This window comes from Dipodomys ordii, unplaced genomic scaffold (assembly GCF_000151885.1).
Source record: "Dipodomys ordii isolate 6190 unplaced genomic scaffold, Dord_2.0 Scaffold98, whole genome shotgun sequence".
Lineage (NCBI taxonomy): Eukaryota > Metazoa > Chordata > Mammalia > Rodentia > Heteromyidae > Dipodomys > Dipodomys ordii.
Genome location: NW_012267314.1, coordinates 8,429,505 through 8,449,493, shown reverse-complemented (window position 1 = coordinate 8,449,493; position 19,989 = coordinate 8,429,505). Strand labels below are relative to the sequence as shown.

The window sequence follows — 19,989 nt, the reverse complement described above, 5'->3', positions numbered from 1 at the left end:
TTAGTAAATGTTTCTGAAGTTCCAGGTACTCCTCTGAACATAGGGCTGGGATGGACCACTGGAAGAACATCCCTCATCCAGTTTATAGTCTTAATCAAGGACGTTTTAAATGATGAGATATGGAGAGGAAGCTATGAGAGGGATGATAGTCCTAGTGAACCTGCATGTTTGTGAAGTGTCTCCCAGAGAAATGAAAATCAGCTGGGATTTAAACACTGAGTTTAAGATTCAGGAAAAAAACAAGTATGTGTGTTGTTACCCATCCATGTGTGTCACCTGGGCAGACCTAAGGGGACACATTGGGAAGTTGGCAGGCAGAAGCACTGTTTCTACACAGGCCAGAACTGGAGGCATTGTGTGTTCCAGTGTTCAGCGTTTGAAATGTAATAGTTCAGGACTAGGTTGTCACAACTGTTCGGGTTTGATTGTGCAATCTCATTGTGGAGTTAAGGTGAGACAATAGTTTGGCCACATGAAACAATAACGGCTCCCCGGAAACTGGTGTTCATGTGCGGGCTAACTCTGCTCATGTGGAGTATACCTTCCCAGGGAAGCTGCCACAGTTTTCTTCACTGTGATTTATTGTCCTTTAGAAACAGTTGGTATGGAGTTAAGGGGCTGGAACATATTTTGTTTGTGAATGATTTTGCTTAATGGTAGTTTTTACTATGTTGACAATGAATATGTAGTTTGTTTATTGACTCTTGATCATGGCAGATTGTCTTGTTCAAATTGTCTTGAAAATGCAGTAAATTGTGAGTTTGTCTATTTAGTACCTAGACATTCTCTTCTCTATTGGGTTACATGAATTAATAGTCATGATAATGATTAAAGAGCATTGTTTCATTGATTTCTTAACTTTTAAAGGCTACTGTCACCTGCTTGTGAAAATGTGATTCTAATGCTGGTCAAAATGATTCAGTATGGTGATAGAAATTGGTGAGGTTAGTTATTGCAGCTCCATAGAATAGTTAATTGAGAAATTGAATCAATAAGCAATTGAAATAATTGATTAATTAATTGTAATTCATTACCTCAGAAATCTCACAAATATTAACATATGACATAACAACCTGTGATGATTGTTATTATGAGACTCTTTTAAATTAAACAATAAAACCTTAAACCTCTGGCCATAATTCTGCTGAGTGTCTGATAATCCTAAAGTGACTTTTTTTTTTTTTTCTGAGATCCTGTCTTACTTTTGAAGAACATAATGGATTTATTTATTTCCTCTAATGGTTAACTTTGTTTAGTTAGCCAGAGCTCTCGGCCTCAGTAGGGAGGTTTTACTAACCTTCAGGAGTGAGGTCAGAGCTCCTTCTGAGGAAACATTGCCGAAGCCATGTCGTATTAGGTAAATACACCCTGCAAAAATAAACCCAAAGCGTGTCAGCGGGCCCCGGGGAAAGGATGAATCTAGCCTGACACAGTTTAGTTGTTGAAAGGTTCCTAGTGGTACTCTTACAAATCTCCATTTCCTGCTAGAGGGCTCAAATGGTTCTATTAATTATCATCCGAAGAAGCATTTTTACCTGCAGTTAAAGTTACTATGTGATTAGAGAATATTATAAACAAATAAAAACGTCTATGATTTCCATTGTGTAGTATCTGCAGTGACCTCTCTCTTTCTTAGTTATATCATGGAAGAAGTGTTCAGTTAAGGGCAACATTGATATTAAAATATTCATGATTAAGTAAGTATATAGGAAGTAAGTGAACAAAAGCTTCTGGTTTATTTGTGAATTTTGTTTTCAGTTTGGGTAGTGGGTATTCCTTATAGAAGACTCAGTTAGCTTTCGTAGTCATATTCTTGAGGGCTCTTCTGAAACTTTGTGTCTTAGGCTATTGATGGTATTTCAGTGAGAGGAAAATAGGAAGCCTTTTCCCCTAACCCTTGGCAGTTCTTAACCTTCTATGTTATGTTAGCATTACATGAAGATCTGTTTGAAGTGAATCCTCAAGACATTTTCCTTGCCTGTTTTCAGATATTAGTTCATCTCCTTGAGTACCTTGTTCTGGCCCCTCAGTGCACATGACTGCCTTGTGTTAAATGCTTGGAAGAGCATTGCTTTGTGCTTCTAACTGGATTACATTCCCATACTAATTATCAGTAACCATTGTAACCATTTGATGCTGTTTTTTTTTTTAAACCTGCAGAAGGTCTCGCAGGTGGCAAAGGTAAGCAGCAGTAAGGCCACATCTCCCAGCTATTTAGCAAGAGTAAACCTTCTTTTAGGAACTTTTAATTTATTTTTGCATTTCACGCAGAAGGTCATGATCTCACACCCTCCTTGCTGGCATCTTGACTTTAAAAGCAGCGCTTTATTGCCCAGTGATCTACCAAGAAGTGTGATTCACTCATTAAGCCTAAATTTCTAATAAAAATGTAGACAGGACATAGCAGTACCGGCTTCTAAATGATTTTGCCCTCTTCATATTAGGTTTTTTTTAAGTGAAGAAATTGAACAGAATAATGATTGCCTTTCCATCCAATTTGTTGTCTATTTTCTTCTGGCACCTAAGTGGCTAATTTGCCAGTCAATCAAGATAAAATTTTGTTCCTGCATTTGTTTTTGCACTAATCTATGTATGTCTTGTCTATTATCTTTTACATTTGATTCATTCTATCTAACAAAAACTATAAGGACATAGAAGAAATAATCAGATGATTTTGTTTTTAGGAAGTCTGGAGCATATTTGGCCAAAAAAAAACCCCAACAAATGTTAAATAAAATAATGTATGTTGTTTTCCATTTCTTTGATAACTTCCTGGTTGTTGATATTCTTCCTGACTCTGTTCTGACTAATATGTGCAAGGGTTTCCCAAAGATTAAAAATCATATTTCATCATGAACATTATATAAGCACTTCTGGTGTTCCTTATGGTGAGCTGTAGAGGACTATGTATTGTCATTGGCTAGATTGGTTAGATTGGTCCACTCATCATCTTTGCTGAATTGGAAAATGCAGCACTTGCCTTGGTTTTAGGAAGCACATGTCCTTCATGTTTTTGGCATCCAAACTTCCTAATGCCTAATTTTATGAATAAAACTCATTGTGCTTCCCTTGGCTGTGAAAGTAAGCAAATAGCTAATGTTACGTCAGGATGTTGAGGTCTCGGCTTGCCTTGTGATTGTAGGTGTGGTCCATTGGTCATGATGTGTAGGAATGACAGGAAGTTTGAGGCCTGGTTCCCTCTGTAACAGAAAGTGAAGTGACATCTTTCCCATGGGTCACTGCGCTTCCTTCAACTCTAGGCTTTGTGATCTTCTTGGCTTTTTTACTTAGATCCAGTGCTCTTATCAATTCAGCCAAGCCTCCCCTTCTAGCTTTTTGCTGGTTATATGGAGATAATAGTCTTACAGATTTTTCTGCCCAGTCTGGCTTTGAACTGAGATTCCTAGATCTCAGCTTCCTGAGTAGGTAGGGTTACAGATGTAAGCTATTAGTGCCTGGCTTCATGAAGCTTCTTGAGAAGATGGTGACTGTATAGTTACATAGCATAGCAAAATTGCCTTCGGAGCCTTTGGTATGTATATCTTGAGATGTTTTAAGTTCATAAAAACAGGATAATTACATTTTAGGAACTATTTTGTTCTTTTATATCAAGAAACATTTCAATAATTTTTCCTCCACTACTGAGAATTTGTTTAAAGCATCCCCAAACCAAAATGCAGAGTATGGCTAAGCCTGAGAATGCTCAATCTGTATCCCATTCTCTTCCTGGGCTGCCCTATCTGTCGGCACTGCTCCAGGATAGAGCTGCTAGTGACATGCAGAACATCCCGCAGTCTCAGCTCTTACCCAGGGGTAGGCCTTCTGGATGTACAAAGCACCTTTTGCCCTGAACCTGACTGGGCCTTGTCTTGGGGATCAGATAACCTTAGAGATCAGTGGGTTTCCCAATTTGGAAGGTAAATATTGTAGGAATCGTTCATCACGCTCTGGGTTCTTCTCATATTCTCTCTACATCTGATCCCGTTAGTGTCAAGTTAGAATCACAGATCCCATCAGGATCTTGGAGCCTTGACATTTTTTAAACCTCCTAATCAGAGTATTAGAGTATAGCAGTAGTTACATGCGGCCCTCCCACAGATGTCACCTGCTCCTGTATGTCTGCGGGCGGTGGAGGAACAGTCACTTAGGAGGAGGTCTCTCTACCTTGGTTCTTGAGAAAATCCATGGGTACTTATCAGAAATTAATTTTAAATCAGTAAAACACAATCTGCATATTTAAATTTTACCATGCTCATGAAGAGTTGGAAAAACTTAAGAAGAAGGAGGCTGTTTTAGTCAGTTTGGGTTTCTATAATAGAATGCCATGAATAGAGTAATATGTGAATGAGAAAGTACATTCTTCAAAATTTCAGATCAATTTTATAATATTGTAAGGGCAAACTATTAGCAAATATGTCAAAATATTTTTAAAAAACATTTAAAACTATGTATTATTTTAATGAGCTGCGTAAAACTTTATATGTCAAGGTAAGTTATGCCCATGTGTCAAGAGAAGAAAATATTGTTTGAATGTTATGCACAATTCAATAATTTGGAAATAACACTTATACAAAATTTCAAATATTGCTCATTGAATTGAAACTCCTAGCATGTAATTAGCTGATGCATGAAATTTAGATGATAACATGTTCTATGAATCAATGTACTGAAGAATTTAGGGCTATAATTTTCCATGTGAGAGTATTGGAAACACTTGAATTTGTTGTGTATCATATAAGGCAACATGGAGTATTTTGCTTGAAAGCCCATCTGCAAATATAAAAGAAAAAGCAAGTTCTATACAGAAGCCCATTTAGTGTTGACCCTAATCCCAACATTTACATTCTCTCTCTGTTTTCTCTTCAGGACATCCAGGCAGAAATTGATGCCCATAATGACATATTTAAAAGCATTGATGGAAACAGACAGAAGATGGTAAAAGCCCTGGGGAATTCGGAAGAGGCTACTATGCTTCAACATCGACTGGACGACATGAACCAAAGATGGAATGACTTGAAAGCAAAATCGGCTAGCATCAGGTCAGAATACTCATAGCCAAAAGGAGGGTTACATTTTTTGCGTATCTGAAATGGAAAAGGCAGTCCATCTCCAGAGTTATTCTCTCTAAAGGTTCAAATGCAAAGACTGTTTTCTTGGAAGTTATTGTTCTAGCACCATTATGTCCAGTGCTCTCTGCCCCTTGTACCTGACTGTTCCCACATGTTCATATCATATTGTACACCTCATAATGCTAATAGCAGTAATATCACTAACACCTGCTCTTTACTGAGTATTTACCTTTGCTACATACTATATTTGGACCTTTACAAGCCTTACTTTATTGGATGCAGTCAGGGTGTTGCACAGCGTTATTTCCATCAATGGCCAATTGCACATACGGTGGGTGGTCCCATAAAATTATATTGCCCTGTGGGTTGCAGCCATCTCAGTTTGCCTAAGTCCACTCAGTGATGTTAGCGTACTGACAAAAGTGACCTATGGTGTGTTTCTTAGAATGTATTCCTATTGTTAAGTAACACAGGATTATGTTCGAATTTAAATCTAGATTCTTTTGACTCTTGCTATTGAAGTTTCTTGACTTCATTGGATTTTTAAAATTTGTTGTTGTTTTTATGTCCATTTGGAAGATGGATTCAATGGGATGAAATATCTCTTATGGACACTAAAATGGGAAGTTGATGGTTCTGCATTTGGAGAGAATAATATTAAATAGCATGAACCTTAGGAAAAGACCTTGGCAAATTATTCAGAGTGACAGAATGATTAGTGCTATTGAGTGTGTGTGGCAGGTGGGGGGGTATCAAGCATATTTTATGATTATATTTAATAGATGGCAGACAGTCCCTAATTGGGGATAAATTTAGGGGATACTGACTGAAGAACATGATGTCCAGTGAAAATTTAAAAGAGGCATGTTGGAAAGAAGTTCTTTGTATCTTACATTGAAACATATAGAACTTGAAAGCCAAATGATCTTGAGCTTCATTGTTTGGCTCTATTATGTATTTTCTAAAGTTAGGCAAATTGTTTAGGCACTCTGAGCCTTACATATCATAATATAAAATATTCATTCCTTCATAACTGTTGTAAGGACCAGATGAAATGACTTGATAGTCTTAGTCCAGGTAGAGACTGCCCAGTGTAGGATCTAGTTTGGTTTTTTAATACACAAGGTTGGCTCAGAGGATCTTTCATCTTTTGAGGGGGGAGTTATTGACTGCATCTATTTAGTCATATTTTTTTCTATCCTGACAAGAAGGAACTCATGAAAGTACAGTTGGGCTTGTTATTTTTTTGAAGATGGAGAATGCAATTTTAGAAGTCAGAGGACTTCTTCATCATTAAGATAGATTTTCTGTTCCAGTAAAATGTGGTAATGAATCAATATGATAGTGAATGAAAATAATATTTATCTTGAAAGCCCAATTCAGGACATTTGGGCACTTTAGCACTTAAATACAACTTACTTCTATATTAAGGCACCGCTAATCCTAAAGAAGATAAGGTCTTTGTCCCGAGAGGCTCCCAGTTCTGGATTAGGTTGAGGTAGAGTCTAAAGGAGAGAGTGGTAAATCTTAGTCCTTTTGATACTCAAAGGCTTTCTAAAAGAGGTGGTTTCCTGAGTGGAGCCTCAGAAGATGTATAGAGAGTCCCTAGAGGGATGGAGGTACAACTTAAGGGAGGGGACTGTTACCCAAGCCAGGAGGTTTGGAAGTCAAGATACTCAGTCTGGCCAGAAATAGCATTTACTTGGTGTTATGACAGGGAAAGGAGTTTCTCTAGAAAAAAATAATAAAGTGGAGAGAGAGATTTGAGGCAAGGCCAGGAAACCTATGGAGGCTCCATGCTTCCAAACTTCCCTGGGTGCAGATATCCTGGCTTTGTTGTTTTTTGAGGATGAGACCATTCATTCTGCTCCTTAGAGAATATAACACCTAACAGGTTTTGTGTTTCCGATTGTGTTTTAATTGTGCTAAAGTTGCTGTTACCATGGGCAGAGAATATTCTCCCTAATTTATCTTCAGTTTTTCAGGAAAGAGGATATCTGCCGATGATCATTGAATATTTATATACCATGTCTTTTATAAAAGATTGATAGGCAGTACCTACTTTGCTCACCATATGGTCATTGCAACAATGTAACAACCTTGTCTGGAATCTAAAATACTACTTTGTAGTGTTTTTAGCTGACCCTGGAATATTTTAAGCATTGAAATTCAATGTGCCAAATATTCTAGCAGTCTAATAAACAATACATTCTGATGTATATTTCACTTACATCAGTACAAGAAGACACTTCTAAGTTTCAACTAGATTAATATTATCAGACACTGACAATACTTTATATTCACTGGGAAAATGTGAATTGAAAATATGCTAATGTTTTAATGCTTATGTTTAATGCTTAAATGTTTATGTTAAATTTACTGAATGTAAGATAATGTTAATTGAATATTCACCTATAAGCTTTTTTTGGGGGGGGGGTCCGGCTGTGGGGCCTGAACTCTGGACCTGGGCGCTGTCCCTCAGCTCTTCAGCTCAAGGCTAGCGCTCTACCACTTGAGCCACAGCACCACTTCTGGCTTTTTTCTTTTTGCTTATGTGGTGCTGAGGAATCGAACCCAGGGCCTCTGGCATGCAAGGCAAGCGCTCTACCACTGAGCCACTTTCCCAGCTCTCACCTATAAGCTTTAATGATCTTTTAATACAGATTCTTATTAAAATATGGTTTTCAAGTTCAGGGAAGTTGTCAAATCTAATGAAAATAGAGCTCAAAGATAAAATTTGCTAGATGCTGGTAGCTCATGCATGTAATCCTAGCTACTTAGGAAGCTAAGATCTGAGGCTCATGGTTTGAAGCCAGCCTGGGCAGAAAATTCCATGAGACTCTTACCTCCAAGAAACTACTAAGAAAAAAGCTGGAAGTGGCACTGCGGCTCAAGTGGTAGAGTGCTAGCCTTGAGCACAAATTGGCTCAGAGACAGTGCCCAGACCCTGAGTTCAAGCCCCAGGGCTGGCATAAACAACAACAACAACAACAACAAAACAAAAACAAGAAACATTCTCTCTTCCTTTTCTTTGATGAACCTCTTAAAAATGCACGCCATCTTTTTAAATTAACCATTAACATCATTATGTGCATTTAAGGATACCACATTTTAAAGTGTGATTGTAATCTCTTTTAGCCTTAAATAGTTAATTTTGTTAACTATATTATAAAACTCAAAAAGATGTGAGAAACTTTTCTTATTCTATTTCCTCTGATGTAGCCCTTCCCAACAAAAAGTTTTGCAGTAATAGAAGCATTCTCTATCTGCTCTGATCAGTAGAGTACCAACCAGCCATGTGTGGCATATTGAGTACTTAAAATGTGCCTATTGCAATGGATGAACTGGGTAGCCAATCTTATTCACTTTAATGAGCCTAAATTTAGATTTAAATAGTCGCATGTGTCTAGTGGCTACTATACCCAGAACATAGCTTTAGTGTTTGTTCAGCACATTCAGGCTGGATTCTAAAGACTTGACTCTTTTTTTCTTGGTAGGTCTTAATTCTTGTCTTGGGAAGGAGGAATGGTCTTCTTTTAATATCACCTTTACTCTTGGATTAATGAAGATCTTTTTTTTTATTATGACCTAATTTATAATCTGTGAGTTTTACCAGAAATTAAAAAGTACTTATATTTTGTAATCAGAAAGTCAAGCTTATTTCTGTGTTATCCTTACACAAGAAGAGCTAACATCTCTTTGCTGCCTCTGAATTTGAGTTGTTTGTTATACTCTTTGGAGATGGTTTCTTTAAAGGATAGGGGCTTGGGGTGATTTATAACATAAATTACTCAGTAGTTCCCTCCGCCATTCTAATTGGTACTATATTTGAATGAAGTATCACTTTTATGGATCTTTATCTTGTAACAATTTTTTTGCACTTTAAATATGAATCACTTAAGAAGTGTGGAACTTAGTTGTAAAAATGAATTCCTTCTTGAAAGGGGGTACGTTATGGGAAGCATATTCATATTTTATATTCTGTTTTAGGAGGATAATGTAGCCAGTGAATGGATCTATTATTTTTTAGACATCAAGCATCTAAAGAATGAACTGGAACAGCTAAGAAATCAGGATAAAGTCAACTGTGGAAAAAGACAGAAAAAGAAAAAACCTGAGCAGCTATAAATAAATGTGATGTCTTAGATAAAGTAATGTTTTAAGCAAGGATTTGGAAAACCTGATGGATGGCCTGTTGTCTGTGGTCTTGAGGAGATTTAAGCTTCAACATGTTTATAATAACATTGATGGAGTTCAGCTAAGCCAAACACAAATGTAAAGTTTCTTCTTACAAAGCCTTCAACTCACTGCCCACGAAAAAGCTTTCATCTTGAAAGATGAAAGAATTCATAAGAAGCTGGAAGACTGAAGGCTACCCACGGAAGCATGCATTTAGTTGAGCATATGGTAGTAATCCACTAAACACAGAGGTGTAATCTGTTGGAGAATAACCAGAACAGATTTGCCAAAGATTCTGCCAGATGAACTTAATTTTTACTATGGGAAAGCAATGATGCAGGAGAAACACACACACATCGGTGTTTTTCTTTGTTATTTCAAAGCCACGTCAGCATCTCTTGTAAAAAGTATTTCCTTCATCTTTGTAGGTAGTCCTTTGGGAACTAAAGCCATAGGGCTCAATGATCAGCTTTATTATTCCTGTGCACTCAAGTGTTAACTGTATTGGGAAAGATAGTTGTGTGCTCTTCGATAAGTTTGTGCACCTGAAATTCAAAGGAAACTAATTTGCATCTCAGATATTAAGGAATGAAGCTACAAATGCTGAAGACACAGTAGCAAATTTAAATAAGATGTGAGGCTAGGTTCATAAGTGATTCGCACACAGACATTTAAGTCTTCCCTGGCTGACCAACGACCTTTGATTCTAGTTGTCTTTTGTATTGAAAAATATGGGAAGAAAATGGCACAAGCTTTGTTAAAGGTATTTGTTGGATAATGGCTTGTAAGTGCAGAGTTTTCAATTAAAATAATGGAAATTACTTAGCCATGCTCTGTGACAAGTAAAATTATTGTTTATCAGAGAAAGCTAATTACATATTTGGCCTAAAATTAATTAACAGGATGAAAGAAAAACTGGAGCTCAAGCAGAGTCAGGACCTTGTGAAAGCATACTTTTGCAAAGTAAGGCTAGTCATAGTACCATGGAGCAAGCAGAAGCAATAGAAGATGCAAGAAAGTAGGTTTCTTTTTTTTATTTTTTAGTAGGTTTTTTATTCTGAAAATACTGTACAGAGAGGTTACAGTTACATGAGTAAGGTAATGAGTGTTTCTAATTATACAACTCAGAGAACTATAAAATGCTTTGAACTTCATTTTGTAATTGTGAATTATTTATCTGGCCTTTATAAATATGATATAGAATACGAAGAGTTGATTTTATATCGTCCACTTGGAATCTACTGCAATCTTAATTCACCTTTTACATATAACTGTGTGAATACAGGATCTAACTAGAGATGAAGGGGAGATGAGACATTTCCGTTTGCTCTTCTGAGGATATGAACTTTGTTACAAAGTAACAAAGACTTCCAAGGCTGTTGAATATCTGTTGTCTGGGAGCTCTGATACAATGGTTGTGAGGATATTTGTTTGAATTAAATACAGAAGAGCTTCTGGTTTTCAGAGAAAGGCTCAAGTAGATTAGATGTGCACAAAAAGAAATCGTGACCTATGTGAGACAGTTGATTGGTTTGGTGTTACTCAGCTGAGGCACAGATTGATGGAGATGGCGACCGGCAGGACAGGTGGGAGGTTGTGAATGAGCGCAGAGGAAGTAAGGTCAATAGCGGTTTTCTGTGAGGCTTGCCCCAGAGAGAGTCATCTTCTTCCCTCGTCTCTTTCATTCCCCTTGGAAACTGTTGTGTAACAAGGTTAGGTTCATCTCAGGTAGGTTCATCATCGGTTCAGATCTCTTAATGTGATCTTCATTCTTTCTCAACAGGGCCCATTTGGAGGCTAGTGCAGAGAAATGGAACAGGCTCCTGGTGTCGTTAGAAGAACTGATCAAATGGCTGAATATGAAAGACGAAGAGCTTAAGAAACAGATGCCTATTGGAGGGGATGTTCCAGCCTTACAGCTCCAGTATGACCATTGCAAAGTAAGTGGACCATCTCTGGTGCGGTTCCTTAGTTTTGGTAACTATTTCTAATAAAATTCTAGATAAGTACCAAAGTTAGGCTGATCATAGCACAATGGCAGTCTTCCCTTCTCCCTCTATAAGCTGTCAGTATTTAGGCATTTATTTTATTCATTGATTGATTGATTCATTTATTTGTTTTTGTGCTGGTCCTGGGGCTTGAACTCTGGGCCTAGGCACTGTAACTGAGCTTTTGTGCTCAAAGCTAACATTCTACCACTTGAGGCACATCTCTACTTCCAGATTTTGGTGGTGAATTGGAGATAAAAGAGTCTCCCCGGATTTCCTGCCCAGGCTAGCTTCAAACCACAGTCCTCAGATCTCAGCCTCCTCAGTAGTTGAGATTACAGCTGTGAGCCATCAGCACCTGAAACAGGCATTTACTTGGGCATTTACTTAAAATTTCACTTATTGCTTCTTTTTTTTCATATTATGATGTTTCTTCACATTTCACTAAAATTTGTCAAATAATATAAGTATCTGAGGGAGAATATTGCTTTTAGCACGTCATGAAATTTATCTAACTTTCTTATAGATTTTGGAAATTTAACATTGTATTGGGAAAATTTAGAGTATAACTTAGTTTAATCTTAACTTCAGAAGTCTTAGAGACTTAAAGATTTACAAGTTAAGAATGGGAGAAAATATTTACAAATGACATATCTTAATAAAGGATTGATATCAAAATATATTTTAAATATTACAAACTAACGACTTTGAATTACAAAATAAGCCTGGGATGTAACTAACCTTGCCTAGCATGCTGGAGAAACTGGGTTTTGTCCCCTGAATCATTAAAAAACAAAACCAAAAATAGACTCCTCAAAAACACTCCCAAAGTACAAAAATCTACAAAGTACCATCATGTCTATATTAAATGAATGTTAGAAAAATAAAAACTTGTGATTAAAAAATAAGAATAGCTGAGTGCCAGTGGCTCACACCTGTAATCCTAGCTACTCAGGAGGCTGAGATCTGAGGATCACAGTTCAAAGCCAGCCTGGGCAGGAAAATCTGTGAGACTCTTATTTCCAATAAACGACTCAGAAAACTGGAAGTGATGCTGTGGCTCAAGTGGTAGAGCTCTAACCTTGAGCTAAAGAGCTGAGAGACAGTGCCCAAGTCCAGAGTTCAAGTCCCATGACCAACAAAAACAACAACAACAAAAAATAAGGGTAGATTTAAGTTTTATAGCAAATGAAGACAGTAGCACTTAAGATAATTTTATGTCTTATTTTTCTTTAACTCACATTGTTATTCTAGTCTCTCTTCATATTTATGCTTTGGCGAACAGATGTTGAAATGGTATCAAAAGACAAATTCTTCAATCGTTGTGTTCTTACAAATTTCCTATTAATTTATGAGATTCCTTTATACTTTTTCCCGAATATATTGCATATTATTTTCTTTTATTGTATTACTTACTGTCTGAATGCAGTATAAATTCGCATTGTAAATCTATACATTTCAGTGTAGTACTATAATTCTGTTCCAATTTGAAAAGTGGCAAACAGTAACACATGTTTTCCCTAAAGGAAGATCTCATCTGTTTAATAAATTGCTCTAATAAGGAATGATACAACCCTCCTTAAATTTGTTTTATGCTGAACCCTATAACTACACAATTAGAAATTGCAAGTTAAGTTATATCTTTCTACTTGAAAAGAGAGCATAATAAATGTCTCTGAAAATAAGAAAAAGGGAGATATTGTCTCTGTGTGGGTGGTATATAAAATAATGAAGGACTAAGTTCCCGATTTATGACACTCAAGTTTTGTTTCTATTAATTATTCACATTCCCATTTGTGGGTTTTGGTATTAGTGAGGAAATACAATCATACAAAGCTCTTCTAATGGCAGTGTTCTATACAGAATAAAAGCTGCTTCGGAGCACCTGTAACAAGCTTTGATTAAAACCCAAACCTTGAGGCATGAAATTATGTTCTCCTGGCAACCTTGGCCTTATTTTGGGAAGGCACACCAACCTTCGCACTCAGTCATGGCTGTCTTGTATCCCCCGGTCCCAGTGAGGATTCATGGATTTAAGTTTTATTTCAGTTTGTCCTAGAGCCTTGTATGCCACTGTTGTCCTTCAACCCTTTAATAAAGGTAAAACTACTGATGCTGCAGAGAATGCCAGTTCATTTATTTGTTAGTGACTAACGTATACTAGGTATTATTCTAGTCACCAGTGAGTCTACACTGGGGTTGGAGGTATGGTTAAACAGTGGTGGAGTGCTTGCTTAGCATGTCTGAGGCTCTGCGTTCATCACCAACACCAAAAAATAAATAAATAAACCGAGTTCTTGCCAGAGTCTGAGTAGTAAAAGGCACCAGGAGGTGGTTACTGGTTAGGGATGGGTAAGATCAAGGAGAAAGGGGTAGGTGAATGAAGAGAAGACAGGGAAAATTCAGATAAGAATCCAATGTATATCCAACAAATGTAAGAAGAGTGAAGGAAGGGGTGAGTAGGAAAGGGATGGTTGAGAAAAAGGGGTGACAGTGATCCAGATACTATACTCCCAAACTGCTTTATTAAATAGCAGCTCCTTTGCACAGCTAAAAGATTATTATCATATTAAAGATAATAAGAATAACACCAAGGGAAAAAGACAGACAGGCAATAAGTAAACACATAATATATCTATGGTAATAAGTGCCATGAGAAATGAAAGCAGGGTCATGGAGCATTGTGGGAGCGTACAGGCCGAGGTGGAGAAGGGTTGGAAAGGGTCAGAAATGTTATTTTGATTCTTTGACTTTAAAAAAGCAAATCAGCAAGAATAATTAAATTGCATGATTCAGGTATGATTTTTTTTCTCTATAATGTGTGTCCTTTCCCTCTGGGCAATACTGTCCTTTGCTTAACCCAATTTAATTTTATATTCAAGCCTGATTATATAAAAGTCAGGACACTTGGGTCTTCACTGAATTGCCAAGATAAATTACAAAATTTACTTATTAAAATAAATTGTAATACTGCCGTGAAGAAAAAACCACTTGACCATTAAATTTCGGTTGTGCATATTTGTGTGTGAAGGCCCCTTTCTCTGTGAGTGTGTGTGGGAGTGTGGTAGGGGTGAGTCCAGGGCTTTTTCTCCTGTTAAAGTCATCTAAGACTACCCGAAAACCTGTCATTTTGAGATCTTGCTGTGTTAGGAGGTTTCGTATTGTGGAACATTAGTCTTTTTGCGTATTTCTCAGCAATGGATTGCCAAGTTCCCTCCCAGCCTTTGCCTCTTGTATTGACTTCTTTCTTAGCTGCCTACAGCTGGCTGAGCAGTCATGGAGCGGCACTTCTGCTAGTGAGGCACGGGCTCACTAGGCCTCCCAGCCTCTCCTCATTTGCTTGTCAGTTCCTGGTCTTGTCCACTAAGATGGATCTGTACAGCTGCACCTCCCTCTGAAGAGCCACAGGAACTCCCTATTTCAAGGAGTTTGAGGGAGCCTCATCTGCTAGCCATCACTCCTTGAGGTTGAAACAAAGAGTAGACAGCAAGGCGAGATAGGTGAGGAATAGTTTACACCAGCCAACTCCATCCACATGAACTGCTTCTCCAATGCACTTAGCCCAGAGATGGTTTCCCTGACTGGCAGACCACCTTTTCCTTGAGATGTCTGCCACCTGCTTTGCTAGGTACTGAGCATGCATGCGTTCATTAGATGATTCTTGCTTTTGTGGAGCTCGTTGTCTAGAATCTGGGACATCCTTCACCACAAGTAACTAGGGAAGATGTCAAAACCCTCCAGTAGAGACACGGAAGCCTAGACGGATCCTCTTGTATTAGAGAAGCATGAAAGGCTGTACAGAACAAGAAGCTCTGTGAGCTGAGAGACCTTGCAATAAGGAAGAAATCACTGAAGAGCATTCTCAAATGTGTCAGAGTGTGCAATAGAGCAAGAGATGTTGCATATTTCCCTTTCCCCATACCTGGCCCATGCCTAATACAGTGCCTGATAATTAAAAGTACCATATATAGTTGTTTGCCTGCTGGATGATAGCATTTGCTTTTAAAGGAAGGTACAGCATGTATTTGCTGGATGGAAGGAGGCAGTCATGTGTGAATATATCTTCAATGAGTACAGGCAAGAAGACTGCTTTATTGCTGTGAGAAGCTAGAAGGATTCCCGTCTCAGTGTTATCATTCATGCAGAATGTTCTTTAAGCTTTATTTTTTATGTCAGTGGGGTGGAACCAAAATAGATTTATATATTAACTGTCTGTTTAGAAACACAAACCAAAAAACTTTTACAGCGCTATGAGGGAAATTAAAAAAAAAAAAAAAGATGTCTGCCTTCTAATGGGAAGTCAGATGATTTCTTTCTCTTTTTTTTCTTGTAGTTTTATTAGTACTATCAAATTTAATGACTTCTCTGCCTTTTTTTTTATATCCTAAGTGTAATGACTTCAGATCTATATCTGCTGATTTAGCTTTGGAAGCAAGTTGAAAGGGAAAAGTGTAAATTACATTCTAGCGGATTCGCCTTACCATTGTATCACTTACTGCTTTTTTTCTACATGTATTCTGCAGTAAACAGTGAAGTGTTTCTTTGAAACTGGAAGCGATACAGCCTCTGATTTCTCACAGTCACAGCTGTGAGTGCGGGCCCAGTTTCTCAGGCCTCTTTGCTCGCACACATCACCCACACTTCCAAAGGTCTTATGCTTGCTTAAATGCTCTGCGGCTGTCTTGAAATTCTTGGTAGTATTTGAACAAGGGGCCCTTAATGTTTCCCTTCGCACCACGATCTGCGAAGTGATACAGACACAACTGCTTGTATCATGAACATGTCGTCCTTTGACAGATGTAAAACTAACACTTGTGATAATGAAAGACTCTTAAAAGACTATTTCAGGCAGCTTCTGTCTCCTCAAGTCATGCTGGCCCTGCCACCCCCTACCCTCAGCTACATGTCCCCCTTTGTAACTTGTTGGGCCTGTTTGTCTTGTTGGCTAAGCTCTGGTCTGTGGTCAGTACTCATTCCTTTCCTTTACTGGTTCTACCTGATTCTTGAACTAACTTGGCTCTCTGTCCTGGACTCCCAGGAGGCCATAGGGTTTGATTTCCCTTTGTACATCATTCTCAATTTTTGGTCTCTTCTCAGCTACGTTAATTAAAATTGGGATGCACTAAAAGGTGAGGCTGCAGCTCCTTTCCAATCTGTGGCGGTGCATAGCTGTAGATAGACTCTTGTCCCAAGAGAGAATGGGTGTTTCCGTGTCATCTCTATCTGGGAGTCGAAGAGACAATTTTCCTACTTAGACCAAACTGAACTCCTGGACTGGCCCTAGACACTCATTCTACTCAGGCTCCATGTTTTAGTTGAGAGCAATTCTATGTAAGTTGTTTTTGTAATAATGAATAATAAAAAATAATCACCTTCAGACCTATGTCTCCTACTCCGTGTATTAGAAAATGTTGTTGGTTCTGTTTTCAGAGTGTAGACTCTGAATGGGTTGCCTTTGGCCTCTGCATGCTCTGTCTCTGTCTCTCTGTCTCTGTCTCTGTCTCTCTGACTCTGTCTTTCTCTGTCTCTCTGTCTGTCTCTCTCTGTTTCTTTCTCTGTCTCTCTCTGTCTCTCTGTCTCCCTCTCTCTGTCTCTGTCTCTCTCTCTGTCTCTCTCTCTCTCCCTTTCTCCCTCTCTGTCTCTCTGGTGTTCTCACCTCTGCAGCCAGAGTTCTATTAAAATAAGTAGAACTCTGTGGTGAATCCCGTGGGTGTCATAGTAACAGCACGGTCCTCAGACTGGCCTGCAAGGTCCCACGTGATGTGCCCTTCCTCCCACGTACACCTTGCTCTTCTAAGCTCTGGCTGTTTTCTCTTGTGCACTGGCTTCAGCCATCCTGGTCTCTGGCTGTGCTTTCAATCACAAGCATCTTGCTGTGTCTCCTGTCTAGAATTCCCTTTCCTGGTGTCCTCCTGGTTGACTCACTGCCTTCCCTGCCCTTTCTCAGGCACCTGATAACCAGACTGCTCTACAGAGCTGCCCCTGACCTGCCTCGTTTCCTCATATGCCCTGTTCCACTTCTTTCTTTACCGCTAGCCTTTGCCATCGATGTAACTACTCACTTGTATTCTACTCTCTGGGCTGGGCACTCTATATCCTCATAAATGTGTGTGAAATGCTGAGCTGAGCAAAGTATACCTTTGGTAGGGATGCTTCTTTTTTCTCTGTCTCTCAGTAATCCTATTTTATTTGTTCCTACGCTAACAAAAGTCTTGAAAATGTTTCTACTCTTGATAGTTGGATTTTTAAAAAAATTTTAAGTCTTGCTTTTTAGTTTATTAATCTTGCTTTATTTTTAAAAATTTTAGATTTTAAAAAGTATCTTTCAGTAGTAGTATAAAGGAGCCACCATTTAACAAAGCAGCTTTTGCATACATTATATCTTGACCCATACCACCCTTTTCAACAATCTCACCCATCCCTTCCCTACCTGGCCTTTTCCTTACTCTTCCTAATTTTGTAGACTATACATTGGAGATGATGAATTTCTTAATAAAGAAATATAAGCAAGGATCTTTCCTCAAAAGCTAATTTGAAATGTAATAAAATTTGAAATGTAATAAAATTCATCAATATGATTCTACTTACATATTGTTGTCAGTTGAGAAGTTACCTTTTTTTCCTGTCTTAATTTTTCTTCAATTGGTCATCTTGGGAATAGGAAAGATCTTTATGGATGGGAAAATGATTTGCCTAACACTTGATTCCTGAGATAGCTTCTAAAATATAGTTTATTATTTCATCTGTTTGTACTGTTACTCAGTTTGTACATCCCCCCCCCCAAAGCCCCTGATATTTGAAATCTTTGCAAGCTAGATGAGTTAAGATTCTTCCAAACATTCTGTCTCTTACTCAGTAAAGATGTTGTGTATTATATCTTATAACTAAAATTTAACTTTACAGAGGCCACTAAAGTGATCATGGTTATGGGCAGAAAAAAGTTGGTTCTTAAAAACACTTTGTAATTCTTAGTGCTGTTCTTTAAAAGTATTACTATGTGTTCTGTTATACAATATGGTACTTAAAATGAATAATATTGTACTCATGAAAATAGCTGAAAAAGTATATTGTTATGGTTGTTTCCACAAAAAGTTGTATGTGAGGTAGTACATATTTTTCAGCTAGAACCAGCTATTATTCCACAGTATATGCTTATTTTAAAGCAATATGTTATACAAAAGAAATAAATTTTTCTCAAAGATAAAAGTAAAGAGAAATTATAAATGAATTAAAATATTCCTGCTAATTTTTTCAAAGGATAATTAGTTCTTTATTAGGCATTCTTTTTTTTTTCTTGGTGGGGGGGTTGTTGGGGGTCGGACCAGGAAGGGGAGTCCAGGCTTGGTGATGAAATCAGGGCCTAGGAGGTGTTCCTAAGCTGCTTTTGTGCTCATCTTGAGCCATAACTCCACTTCCAGCTTTTTGGTGGTTAATTAGAGATAAGAGTTGCACAGTTTTTCCTTCCTGGGCTGGCTTTGAACTATGATCCTCAGATCTCAGTCTTCTGAGTAGCTAGGATTAAGGTGTGAGCCACCACCAGTCTGGCTAGCTTTTGGAGTATAATTCTTAATTATGAGAGTGTTACATTGCAATTTTTGTAACATAAAGAACAAAATGTCGCCGTCTTTTCACTAGGGCAGCACAAAGGCTTCGATTCCATTTCTCTTTTGTGGCATGTTTGCTCTTCTCAGTGGTCTGTGGCAGGGTTGGGGAGTCCATTTTATCCTGTCTTTTTCACATTAAGATTATGTCAGGCACATTTCCTCACATGGCTGTGTGGTAATTACCACAGCCATTTTTCAAGTTTAGATAATAGTCCCTAGTGTGGCCCAACTATAGTGAACCTAAATATTTTCCAGGTGTTAGATATTTAAATTGCTCGAATAATATTACAAAATCATGATGTTGTAATGAGCGATTTATGTCTGTAGCTTTTTCCTCATCATTTGCTTAGACTTGACCCCAAAAGTGAAATTCTCATTTCATACAATGACCATGGAATACGGACAACCTATTTTTCCAAATGATGGAACCAATTTTCAGCCTCCAGCATTACTGTACAGCATTACTTCCCCCACCCCCAACCTGTGACTTTCACCTTTGTCCCCTTTCTTTGGTAGACCTTTTATGGTTAGCATTGAAACCTCGTGGCAGTACAGAAATTTACAGAGCCGTGTTTGGGATATCAGATACTTGAATCTTTGAAAGGGAAGGAAGAGGAGAATTGGTTGGATGTGTTTGGATTGTGTGTTCAAGGCTAGAGAGAAAAGTGGCTTATTGGCCTATCAGTTGAAGAAATTCACTCTATATATATCAAATTCATGCTCAGGATGTGATCTGCCTGAGTGTTTTTACCTCCGCAGAACTTTGTTTTGCGGGTCTGTTCTGGAACAAGTTATTTTCAAAAGACAAAGATATAAATGCAAAAGGAAAGATATAAATCTTTTTCCTAAGCTTCTAAAAGGTTGTCTTTTTGCCATAGTTTTCTGCTTTTGGGAAATCACTTTTATTTATTCATCTCTCCATAAATAAACAATGTATCCCTTAGAAGAGTTAAATGAAGTAACCTCCGTTTTTCCTGCTACTGGAGGGTGAGCAGACGGTTCCGCTTTCATTTACTTCCACAGAATACTTAAGGTAATCAACTTGAAGGGAAGAGAAATGTTCATTACCTCATGGTTCAGAAGTTTCAGCCTGTAACTGGTTGGCTCTACCGTTTTCAGATGTGGGAGGAGACAGCTCATGGTGGAGAA

At 38.0% G+C, this 19,989-nt stretch overlaps 1 protein-coding gene across 1 annotated transcript in view; it reads left to right on the top strand.

Moving 5' to 3' along the window:
* The window catches only part of Utrn (utrophin), a 425,608-nt gene that overhangs the window by 289,290 nt on the left and 116,329 nt on the right, over positions 1 to 19,989 (top strand). Inside the window, exons 50-51 of the mRNA XM_013026944.1 lie at positions 4,867 to 5,039; positions 11,032 to 11,188. Of these exons, the coding sequence (XP_012882398.1) occupies positions 4,867 to 5,039; positions 11,032 to 11,188 (330 nt within the window). The remainder of the gene's footprint in view (positions 1 to 4,866; positions 5,040 to 11,031; positions 11,189 to 19,989) is intronic.